Source organism: Mya arenaria, chromosome 2 (genome assembly GCF_026914265.1).
Source record: "Mya arenaria isolate MELC-2E11 chromosome 2, ASM2691426v1".
Lineage (NCBI taxonomy): Eukaryota > Metazoa > Mollusca > Bivalvia > Myida > Myidae > Mya > Mya arenaria.
Genome location: NC_069123.1, coordinates 64,979,402 through 64,992,606, shown reverse-complemented (window position 1 = coordinate 64,992,606; position 13,205 = coordinate 64,979,402). Strand labels below are relative to the sequence as shown.

At 36.1% G+C, this 13,205-nt stretch overlaps 1 protein-coding gene across 2 annotated transcripts in view; it reads right to left on the bottom strand.

The window, feature by feature from the left end:
* Window positions 1–13,156, bottom strand: part of LOC128203509 (TBC1 domain family member 16-like) — a 22,584-nt gene extending 9,428 nt beyond the window's left edge. The window contains exons 1-9 of one of the 2 annotated variants that reach the window (XM_052904961.1): window positions 13,077–13,156; window positions 6,402–6,641; window positions 4,971–6,207; window positions 4,490–4,662; window positions 3,084–3,248; window positions 2,734–2,882; window positions 2,290–2,424; window positions 1,352–1,538; window positions 145–242 (exon numbers count right to left, since the gene is read on the bottom strand). In XM_052904961.1, coding sequence (XP_052760921.1) covers window positions 145–242; window positions 1,352–1,538; window positions 2,290–2,424; window positions 2,734–2,882; window positions 3,084–3,248; window positions 4,490–4,662; window positions 4,971–6,207; window positions 6,402–6,599 — 2,342 coding nt within the window. In that variant the 5' untranslated portion in view covers window positions 6,600–6,641; window positions 13,077–13,156. Of the gene's footprint in view, window positions 1–144; window positions 243–1,351; window positions 1,539–2,289; window positions 2,425–2,733; window positions 2,883–3,083; window positions 3,249–4,489; window positions 4,663–4,970; window positions 6,208–6,401; window positions 6,642–7,135; window positions 7,424–13,076 lie in introns of those variants that run through there. The other variant, XM_052904957.1, reaches the window with a different exon arrangement.
* Window positions 13,157–13,205: the final 49 nt, after the last annotated feature.

Sequence of the window (13,205 nt, the reverse complement as noted above, 5' to 3'; positions counted from 1 at the left end):
TTATTAAAATGGGCCAATTTTCTTCAAAACCAAAAGTGCTTAAGCATGGACCATTATAAAAGGAGTTCCTGTTGTTCAACTCTTCCAAATGGAGCCTAAACAAAAGGTCCTGAACCAAACTCTTCTGACACATCTGACAAATACCTGTGAGCAAACAGTAGTTCCATGGCATCCTGTCCAAGATGCTGCAGGTGCTCGTAGAACCGGGGCTGCATCAGGTGTAATAACTCACGCAGGTACAGCTGAAAGATGGGAAATACAGGTATGATACAGGATGGAAGTTTTATACTGATAGAGCTGGAAAAAGGGTTATACTGGTTGAATGTTCATACTAATACATCTGGCAAATAAAGAAATACAGGATGGAAGTTTCATGCTGATACAGAAGGGCAATGGGAAAATACAGGATAGAAGGTGTTTCAGCTGGGAAATTCAGGATGGAGGATGCATACTGATACAGCTGGGAAATAGGGAACTATAGCATGGAGGTTTCAACAGCCAGAAAATTGGGAAATACAGGATAGAAAGTTCATACTGATACAGATGGGAAATAGAGAACTATAGCATGGATGTTTCACCCTGATACAGCCAGAAAATTGGGAAATACAGGATAGAAAGTTCATACTGATACAGCTGGGAAATAGAGAACTATAGCATGGATGTTTCATGCTGATACAGCCAGAAAATTGGGAAATACAGGATAGAAAGTTCATACTGATACAGATGGGAAATATGGGATAGAAGTTTCATATTGATACAGCTTTATAGAAGGTTTATACTGATAAAGCTGGGAAACAGAGAAATACATAATGGAAGGTTTATTCTGATACAGTTGGAAAATAGGGAAATTCAGGATGGAAGGCTCATGCCAATACAGCTTGGAAATAGGGAAATTCAGGATAGAAGGCTCATGTAACTACAGCTGGATAACAGGGAAATACAGGATGGAAGGCTCATACTGATACAGCTTGGAAATAGGGACATACAGGATAGAAGACTCATATCTATACAGCTTGGAAATAGGGAAATACAGGATCCATACAGATACAGCTGAGAAGTAAGAGTAAAATTAGAAAAAAGGTTCAAACTGACACAGTTTGCATCCAGACCATTGAATGATAGACTTAAGAAAAGATTCACTGTAGAAAACAGACACCAAAAATCCAAAAAGACATTTAAATATAATATTAACAGGATTCACTTATTATAAGGTCATTAAAGCCTTATAAGTGTATTGGTAGTTTTGTTTTCCTATTTATTATAGCAAAACATACATGTAAGTACAAGTGAAGAAGGTTCATGTATGAAATAGGAGTACCTATAGACCAATTGAAAAACTATATTCTCATACCAGTTGTCTGTCCATGTCACAGTCCTTGGGTGAAGAGACAAAGATGGTCTTCTGCATGAGGCCAGTGAAGCACCAGTACGCGTCAACCTCCTTCTGGATCTCGGCAAGCACGGGAGCCAGCAGGTCAGACATGCCCTGCGTGTAACCAAAGTGAGGGTTCTCCACAGCATAGTTCAGCAAGATATTCCTGAAGACCAATGGTGTATAAAGTTTTTACTTTGGTTGAAGTGTAACTGTACTGATAAGTTTGTGTTTTATAGTTGGGGTATAGTTAGTGATGTTCCGGTGATCCATTATAATCGAAAATTGATTGCTTGAGCCTGAAATCAGCAATAATTGATTGTAGTTGGTTTTAATCGATCATCAAAAAAAAAAATGAAAAAAAATATTAGTAAGTGTTCAGAGGTTATTTATAACAAAATGGCTGATGAAAGCCACAATGAGCAGGAAAATGAACTATTTTTTATACAACAACACTTAATAACTTCAATTATAGACATAACATATATGTATATAATGATTAAGAGTTTAATACTGTGCAGGAATAAAACTCCAATTCAGGTTCTATCTAGTATTTTCAAAAAAACGATTGCACTATCGAAAATCGGTTACCTGAGTGGAACCAATTATCAACACTGAACAGTAAAATTGGAACAAATTTCCAACACTAGGTGAAGTAGTACATATTAAATGAAAAATGTTTAATTAATAAAAAAAAATCCAGTCGCTAAGTAAGAGATAAACAGACTTTGAACAAAAATGCAACAATAACTAATAAAGCCATCAGCATTTTAAAATTTTAAGAATATTTTGTAATTACCTAAAACATAACAATCATTTTTAACCTAATTTGTCCTTCATAAAATTAATCTGTCTCACTGTCACAAAATCAATTACTATACCCTGGAAATCACTGTCCTTTAAAAACGGAGCCTTACTTAAGAACATCAATGTTTGGGTTATTTTCCCCGCGGAAGTAGGGGTGTGATCGGTCAGTGCGAACCACATCCTTCTCCACTGTACACTGAACATTCCGCCAGAAAACCTCCTGCTCTTCCGGGCTCAAGGACTCCCTGGAATACAAGACAAACATGCATTGTCCTCCATATTATTGATACAATCGTTAGGATCTATTAAATAAAGTAATATTTTAAGATATGGTTCAATTAAGTATAGGCTCACATTGCTATTGCCTATTCGTGATTGTCATATAATATTTGTTGTGATACATGAGGGTATAAGATTTTTTCTTTCATCATGAAAAAGAAAGTCTTTAAAAGAAAGACCCTAGACCATAGACAAAACTTCTGTATGATTCTATCTCTCTGAAGACAAGTGAAATACAATTAGAAGCGATATTGAACCATTTCTTCCTCGCTAACCTTTTCTTCCTAATGTTTTGGTACTCTATGAATTTATCATTTCTGATCTGTTCTCTCTCCTCAAATGTTGTATCAAAGGGGAAGTAATGCAGCAAGAATGGCCACACTTCATGTCGCAATATGGGCTCCAACCCACCAAAGAAGATTGCCTACAGAGGGAAAATAAGGCATTCACCATCATCATAATGCTCTTGCTCCCGCAAATACAAATGAAACACCAGATTAAATAAAAACAACCATTCAGTACATTGGTCATTCAATGTTTATAGATTGTTGTTCATTTTTTTATACAAATGCAAACCCTACTCAAGCGTATTAACAACACTTGTACATCTAGTCAACTCTCTCACCTTGCGTATAAGGTAGTCATCCTCGATGACACCATCATCCATCATGTGAGTCTTCCACACATCCTCGTTCACGCGTGAGTACACGCCCTCCTCTGGGTGACACTGATCCTCCGTCAATGATGGCTTCACGATCATAAACTGCTTGTAGTTGTATTCTCCATCATTCTGACACAAGAATGAGGTATAATCACAGGTTCTTCAAAGTAAAGTTACTCACAAAGAAGTATACCTTGTGTTTTTTATATAACATTACACTTATTATCTATTCATGTTCATTCTGAAAAATGATAAGGTTACAGCATAGCTTGACACTAATGTTAACCCAGTGACCTGAGACACTAGATTTTTTGACAGGATAACCACAGCTTCATGGCAAGGGAATCCCTAGGGTCACCAACAAAGTTTTTTCTATTCCTAAAAGTTTATTATAGGAGTGAAAGAAAGCACACTGTCAAAGAGACAGCGGGTAGCTTTTATGTTTAAACATTCAACGTTTTGGTGCAACATGCATGGATCACTGTAATTAGATAAAATGCTAAACATTAACCAGAATTTGTAAGCCAAATAATAATGGGGCAAAACTTGCAAAGGTTGGATGGTTGGGAGCCTTTATATAAAGTTTCAATGCAGTACATGATGTATTTGCTGAAATAAAGGTCCTTACATTCAAACCCTTAACAAAGGTGCGACACAGACACCACCACAGTGAGTAGCATAGCTCTCCTTTTTCTTCGTATAGTCATGCTTAAAACATGAAACTTAATGATTAACACAATATACAAACCTTTACAACACCAATTTGTTCATTTTTTGGTCATGAGATGTAAACAAATTAAATATATATAGAGAATCCTACAAGACAACCATACCCTGCTACAATTTAGGTAAAACAGAATAAAAACTAACATGTACAGTTGCAACATTTTATGAAAGCTACTAGAATTTGAAAATAAATGTAAACCTGTCTTGATCTCTTCACAAGTTTTAGAAAAATGTGAACTTTTGTGGGACCCCCTGTAATGTCTATGGGATATGGATCCTGATGGTTACTGGATAAAAGTATAAGTGTCATTCTCTGGTTACAGTTAGGACATGTTCTAAAACCCTGCACTATTTCCCAATTTCTGTCAAATTTATATGTCCAAATAGGATTTGAAGCCCCAATTTTCTTTCTATATAGAGCTCTCATGAATGGCCACTCCCTGTAAGCTGAAAAAATCCTGATTTATTTCTGCATTGTATCTCCATGATGGTTTCTCCATTTCTATCTTCTACCCGGTTGTGTGTTTTGTTATCAAATGTTATCTGCCACAGGTACAAAACATGTTTACTCTAAACTTCTCCCCCGTTGTATATTTTGTTATTTAGTGCTATCTACCACAGGTGCCAATCATCTTTAGTCATACCTTCTCCTGGTTGGTAGCGAATAGACTCCAGTCCTGAAATATTTCCGCAAGCTTGTCGAGACCCCCATGGTGAAAGTGAAGAATCTTGTACTGGCTCTCCCGACTGGCTATCACAATTTGGCCAGCCTTGTAGTCCGCATCACTGTAGAACACACGCAGGGACCGCATCTGACCTGGGAAGCATAAGCACAGAGAAAGTCTAGGGTATTTCAAATTTAAAAATTGAAATTTATTGGCAAATGTATAAATATATTAAGGGGATACTTATGTTTTATATGACTCTTTAAGACAGGGCTCTCACTAGGCTGAAAACTTCTTGATTTTTAAGCATGGACTGGTAACTAGAATTTCTCAATTGCAGCAATTCAAATGTTAAATCGTTTTTATAAAAAATGCATTATTCTTATCTATTTTAAAATTTATATAGCATAAATTACTCTCAAAAGAAAGCAATGAATCATAACTGTAGCCAAGTACTAACCAAGATCGACAGAGAACACTCCACACACTTGTTCCTTCGCAGTTTTCTTCTCCGAACCTTTGCTCTTACCACCAACAGAGTTCTCTGGAAACTGCAGATTGCAAGAGAGTGACTCTGGGCTCGAAGGAGTCTCCAGATGAATGTCTGGTTCCCAAGGGCCAGATCCCTGTTCAGGGGAGCTGGAATATGGGCTTGGAGGCTCAGAGTCTGGCCCTGATGTCGTAGTGGAGGAGCCAGAGGGGTTTCTCTCTCTTGTCACAGAAATGTCGGGAGTAGTAAGATAGTTTGGGACAGCTGTGGTGTTTATTGCACTGAGTTTCAAACTCTGGGGATGGGGTGGGACTGACGAGGAGTGTGGGCTTATTGAATCAGATTTTGGCATATTTGTGTCATCTCCATTACACATGCTTTGTCTTAACTCAGGATTATTGTTTTTATTATTCATCTCATTTTCACTATGTGAACAATGATTGCTTTCACAATTTCCACCTGTGTCACAGTTATTGTCCTCTAATACTTCATCAACTAAATCCTCCGTGGTTATACAGATATTATCACCATCCATTTCAATACTGACAGATTTATTTGAGCTGGTACTCTGTTTTGATATTGTTCTAGCTCTACTCACATGTCTTTGGTTCTCAGATTTTTCATGATTTGCATCATCTGCAAGAGCCAATTTCGTCAAGTGATTCAGCTCCGAGTTTATTTGGCTTACCCTTTCAGCATAAAGATCATTGACATTCTGTCCTATTTTATTCCCTTTGGAGACATTACAGACGCATCTCTCATTGTTCTGCACCCCTTCATCACCCCCAAAATGTATTCCCGAGTCTAACCTCCCACTGGTGGTGCTGGCATCACTGATTTTACGCTGATTTTCCTGATCTGAAGTAGCGCTGCAACTATTACACTCTAAACAAACATGAGAAGGGTCAGATGTTACACTGTCATTGCTATATTTCCTCCCTGTGTAACATTTCTGTGCTCCCTCAGTCTTCCCTCCCATATCACTCCCAACCGACACACAGGAATCTAAGGGAGACAAATCAGTCATGGATGTTGTTGGACTACTCAAACAGTTGTCCGACTTGGAGTACTCCTGTCTAGGTGTCCGGCGGGGGCTGGATTTTGGTGTGGTGCCATGTGACCTGTTGGGACTGTTCTCTATGCTTTTTGTATTTTTCCTTAAGGTTGAGTTTGGTATCCATGTAAGAATCAAAGTTGGCCCTGATACCTGAAGTAGAGCAAACATCTTTAACAGATGTCTATATTTCCCCTCATTTTCAGTTCAGCTAAAATGTCCCATTAATTATGTTGAAAAATGTATAAACTAATATATATATTACTACTTAACTTTGATGTGTTTTTTGGTTGTTGTACATTATATAGTATGGCATTTAAAACATTAACTACCACTCTTGTTCTGACCTTGTCCTTGGTTGAGCGCAGGGTGAGGTAGCCCTGGTGGTGCTCCTCCCAGTCAGCAGTTAGAGAGGTCGGCGGGTGGACACAAACATTGTTCTTGCAGTAGATAATCTCACCATCCAGTGGCGGGGGCTTCAGATTTGTGGGAGAGGAGAAACCCAGAAGGTTGGAGGCTTTCTTGAAAAGGGTGCTAAATGCCATCTCATCTATGTTTCTCTACCAGCTCAGGCTAACAGCTTCATCCTGAAAATCAGAGTGCAAAATTAATGGAAGCCCAATCCCCACCAGTGATGAAAATAAATAAATAGTATGTTGTTTTCACTGATAAATGACAAAGTTTAATTATGTTAATTTGAATGTTTATTGGACACATGTATCACATGGTATATGCGAAAGTGATAGATTGAAGATTAGATTCGCAGGTGCTCCCCTGAATTCAGTTCACAAAAATGAAAGGAACATTGGAACATGTGAACCATGCACTATCACAAGTTTGGTTGTAAATGCAATTAGTCAGTCATACAAAAGCGTCTTAAAAAAATTTATGTTCAATGTTTAGCAAAATTGAAATAGAATCCGGATTCCAAATATTTCCTAGACATGCTCAAATACTTCTGCTCTTTTTATCTATATATATATATTATTTATTATGTTAAAAAGTGAATGGTATATATATATATACATACCATTCACTTTTTAACCTTTATCATGCAGGGTCAGAGTGTAATTGGACTTACTTGCATGTAACCCGAACTGTGCAGAGTCCACTTTTTACTGGACCCAACCTTGAGATTGGAAGGTCAATAATAAATCTAAACTTCGGCATCAATATACGTATATGTTTGCGCAGTTGTCACATAGTCATTCTGCATTTATTGCATAGCAAATAGGTTTTACCACTGAGCATGAAATATATTCCAAATTTTATGACACTTTCATAAGAATGTACTATATCATGACTACTGAGTGAGACCAAGTGATTCACTTAATCTATTTTTTTCACTGGAGGTTTTGATCATAGATTACAGCCAGCAATCCGGATCCAGTGAATTACCTAGGCATATCACATCCTCATTTGCTTTAATACAAATATTTATACCGGATTTTATTCAAGCTTTTCAAAATTAAGTCAGGCTATGAAAAAAATGCTAAAGCTATGAATAATTCTAAGACTGAAGCCCAATTTGCTAGTTTATGGTTAAACTTAGTTTCGCACACTGAAATTTTTTTCAAAATCATTGACATTAACTCATCAAAATTACTTTTTGAGGTAAAAACAGTAATTAAACTAAATTTGGATCAACTTGGCTCTGAGCCTCCCTTTGCAACACACAACATAAAACAAGGAATGCCCCAGAGCCTGGCAAGCCTACATTAACAGTGTCTAGTCCCTCTTGTTTCACTTTTTTCATTTATGTGTGTAACACTTTATATCATCTAAGATGTCATTCATCAATGGTATACCAGTCATTGGGCTTTTGATTTGAATGCTTACACTAATGTTGGACATGAAACATTTTCAACAAGCCATAATCATATATAAAACCAGAATCATATTCATAATAGTATATATATATTGGGAATAAAATCAAAGCCTCAACTCTGCACCAACACACAAAATCAACAAATAAAATGCATGTTTACAACAACATAAGGGTCTAATTATTCTGGTAAAGATTCCTGTCTAAAGGAAGTGTTGGCCATAGAGAAAGAATCTAGACACATTGGCTTCAGACAGACTGACAGATGGACCAACAAGGTGGTTCAAGCATACACTCTCAACTTCTTTGTAATAGATAATCATTACAAGCTGATTTTCAAAAGAAATATTCCCGTATGTGTATGTATATTGAGCATCCTTTAAAGAAAATTTGTATCATTTTGACACTGAAGACAAATATACATTATATATTTATGTTTTTTTAAACATAATCTAAGCATTGGTTTGCATTTCAGTACGTAGGAAACAAGATAATTTAGGTGTGTGATGTTGAATACTGACACAGCCATATAAAATTGTGCACAACCACATTTTTTGCTCTTATTTATTCTGTACGACTTTAACTTGAAGCTTCTAAACTGCTCTTTATACCACATAGGGAAATGGTGGAGTGAAGCCAAAAAGCAGCTAATCCCCCCCCCCACCCCATACACACACTCCTGCAAATATTGGCATGCAGAAACAGTTTTTGCTTGCAATGGGTAGATTAACTTCTGAATCAGATCTGGCCTCTCTTTCACACACACAGTCTGAGAGTATTACAAGGTGACTTCTTTACCTTTGATATAAGAAACATGGCATAATTCACCTTGTTTCCTTTCAATGATTTTTAAGTCTTGAAAGGTTGTGGTATTGGTGAGAGTTGAACAAGTTTATTTCAACAGCTATTTTGGAAAAAGGACCTAATTAAAATTGGGGAAAATTACTGTGTTTCACATCAATTTGGACATTTCTATGCCTTATTACATTCATAATAATCCACTCAAATTTTGTAAAATTTAGAAAAATAAAACTGGGTTTGTGTTAACTTAGTAGTACACATTTTTTGGTCCAGACCGGCAAATCGCTGTGTTATAGAGCCCTGGTTAGTACTGTTAAATACCCTTCAACATGTACATTTTCACTTATCAAGACTGGTAATTATGGACTAGATTATGCCAAACAACACTGTTGAATCTATGCCCCAATAATCTTTGATTTGGGAAGTCACAACTAAGCTATAATAATAATTACTCATTTTTTTAGAAGCAATGCACGCAAAATATTCCAGAAAAAAGAAAGTCATCTTTAAAAGTATATTTATAATCTTTAACAAAAATCACATATATCAGGGTTTTTTATCAATTTTAGGAAAAAGACCTTTGATAAATTGGGAAATTTTGCATCATTAAATTAACAGAAGGGGGTAGAAATTTTAGGCCTTTTATGTACTGTGCTACTGCAAAAAGTCTTGCATTTTTTTTTTTTTTTTTTTTAAGTCATGTTATATTTGGCAATATTGGGAATAAAAATACTCAACAAATTCATTATTTTGAGAAACATTTCTCTGTGAAATAAATGTATAGAATCATGAATGTTCCTCAAAAGTGCTGATGAATGCATTCATAATTCTGAATGAAAAATTGTTCTGAATGAATTGTTTCTGCACTGAAACCTCTGCACAGGTGTAAGTTGAGAAGCAAGGCTTTTCGTGATTTCATTTTATTTGGTATTATTTTCTTTAAAATTGGAAACAATATACATTTTTGGCATTTGGAATGGGTCAGATATTTTGATCCGTGAGATGGATAGAAAAAGGCCTGTTCCTTTCCGTACAAATTGTTTAGATGCCATTTTCGGCCAGTTGTTTGGATTTGTATTCTAAGTCATAAGATATTTTTTCTATAAAAGATCATAAAAACACGCTAAATTACCCTTATAATATTATTTCATATCAGTTGTTTTCACAAAAAGTAAAAATCCAACAAACAATTATGAGTTTAAGGTGATTTTTTCATTCCTAAGATGGGTAAGTGGAAGAAGAAGAAGGGGCAATAAAACAATATTTATTAAAATTTTGTATCGTTTTTGATGTTTCAAAAACTATACTTGATTATGATATTTGTATTGACTCGTTTAATCAGAATTGCCATTAAATAGCCAGCAATAGGTAATATTTCAAACTCATCACATTATAGTTTGACTTTAAAATGGACGTTCCAAGTCAGCCTTAATAATTTAAATTTCCAAAGAGATCTTTTGGCACTATAAAGACTGAACACAGACCATTCAACTTGCAATGGTTACAAAGTCACTCGTGGCTTCAATATGAAGTGGTAAACTGCGCTAATTTGCTAATTAACATACATTGTGATACTGCGCAAATATGAATATTTAAAAGTAAATAAATTGTTTTTATGACTTCACAATAATAAGTGACTTTGTGAAGGTGTTTCAGGACATGAAGTCTACATCACAGTTGTTTTCGGAAGTAGCAACTGTCCTTTAGCTTGTACTTGTGATGCCAGCAACGAATGCTACCAGCGTACAGTCCTTCTTCGCACTTTGGCTGCTTAAAACCTACCTGCGATCAACAATGACACAGGAAAGACTGAACCATTTGATGATCCTCCATGTCCACAGGGTGACCACGGACATTATGAACTTAGAGACTGTGGCAAATGAATTTGTCAGTGGTATGGAACACCGAGTTTCCAGTTTCGGTAAGTTCTGAATGATAGTGCTAAGATTATTCGACAGAGTGCATTTTCAGGTATTAAATCATTTAAATGTGTTTGATTTATTGTGACTATTTATATTAAACTGTTTGTATTTGCTACAGAAATAGAAAATTAAAAAAAGTTTAACACATGAGCTTACAAACGTTTCCATAACATTTTCATTACTGTTATATCATAATATTTAATTAACGATTGTTTCTCATTGAATAATTGTTACTAATCGATATTAGTTTTCATATCTATTAACTATTTTAACCGAAAAAGGGGGTAAAAGAAAACATGAAAATAAAACCTGAACTCACTGGAAATTGAGTCTTTTAATGGTTAAAATTTAAAAAACAAGAGCTGTCACAGTATGTGACGAATGCCCCCGAATGTGACATTGACCTATGAAAAAGGTCAGTACATGAAAAGTTGATCTTGCCTTTACGTGTCAAATACATAAGGCAAGTTATTTTAAATTGCAAATGAACATAAAAAAATACCACCCATACTTGACAACCTACACTCTTATGTCCTTATATTCAGCATTCCATTGTGAATAAACATAAAGTGTGACCTTGACCTTAGAGGTAGGGACACGGGTCTTGAACGCGACACTTCGTCTTGGTAGGTCGAACACATGTGGCAAGTTATTTTAAAATCTGTCCATACAAGAAAAAGTTACAGCCCAGACATAACAACCTATACTCTATGTCCTTATATGCAGCATTCCATTGTGAATGGACAAATAAGTGTGACCTTGACCTTAGAGGTAGGGACACGGGCCTTGAACGTGACACGTCGTCTTGGTATGTCGAACACATGTGGCAAGTTATTTTAAAATATATCCATACATGAGAAATTAACAGTCTGGACACAACAACCTATACTCTGTGTCCTTATATGCAGCAATCCATTGTGAATAAACACCTAAGTGTGACCTTGACCTTAGAGGTAGGGACACGGGTCTTGAACGCGATATGTCGTTTTGATAGGTCTAACACATGTGGCAAGTCATTTTAAAATCTGTCCATACAAGGGAAAGTTACAGTCCGGACACGACAACCTATACTCTATGTACTTATATGCAGCATTCCATTGTGAATAAACACTAAGTGTGACCATGACCTTAGAGGTAGGGACACGACTCTTGCACGCGACACGTCGTCTCGGTATGTCGAACACATGTGGCAAGTAATTTTAAAATCTGTCCATACAAGGGAAAGTTACAGACCGGACACGACAACCTATACTCTATGTACTTATATGCAGCATTCCATTGTGAATAAACACTAAGTGTGACCTTGACCTTAGAGGTAGGGACTTAGGTCATGCATGCGACACGTTGTCTTGGTATGTCAAACACATGTGGCAAGTTATTTCAAAATCTGTCCATACAAGAGAAAGTTACAGTCCGGACATGAGTTATTGAGCCGGACACACGGACGGACAGTGCAATTTTAATATGCCCACCTTTGGGGGCATAAAAAAATGACAGGAGAGAACACCTCCCAAGCCTAGTCTAAAATAATAGACGTGTTATACGGGATTCTTCCAATCCCTAACCTCTAAACGGGAATGTGCAAAAAATATTTAAAAATATTGAAATTGTTTTAAGTTAAGTATTTTATGGTTGAAATTGATCATAAAGAGTTATATTAATATTTTACCATGTAAGTGAAATGTTATTTTGCACAAAACAAGCATTTAATGCATTAAAACAAGTTGTTTACCTTTCCAATAAAACGAAAGTTGACTAACACATACAACAATTATGCGAAGGGGAACAACTCAATACAATCGTAATAACTCGGCCTTCTCCGACAAAGCTTCGAGATAGACCCGTTATACAATCGTAACAACTCGGCCATGGCCGAAATGTTCCGAGCGATTTAAAACTGTGCCCTGAAGCCTTGCAGGTGCCCTTCATGTATATATCGTTATGTTTTGACAGAATGAAATGAAGAAAAGCAGTCAAACTCATAATTATAAGTTGGATATTTATTTTTTGTGTACGGAACTGGTATAAAATAACATTATCTGGTAATATTTCTTGTTTTCATGATATTTTATAGACGCTATATGCTTTAACCCGGAATCCTGATCGGAACAACTACCCACTTTTGATACTAAACAATTTGTACGTGAAGGATTTGCCATGCCAAGCCCACCCCTTCAGCAGCCCCAATGTCAATTTCCTTCATATGCGCCTGGCAAATGAAGATTTGGCCAGATGATTGTTCCACAATTCATGATTAAGCGAGAACAGTGGTTGAGCGAGAACAGCGGTTAACCGACGATGATGACAGATGAGTAATGTTATGACATTGACGTATCTAAAATAAATAAATCAGTGACAATTTCATCCTCATTTCCATGCTTCGATGGGACTCTGTTACAAGTAAATTATGGCAACATCGGGAAAAAAATAAAAACACATAAATGAACCGAAAACAGATATCATATTAAACTTACCAACATTATCTTTTATTTGTCAACATCTGTACCAATTTTCATTACGGCTAAGGATAAAATTCGAGTAAAAGTGAATCCCGAATAGACCTTATGAATTTTGTAACGTCTCTTTAGATTGGTCAACAGTGT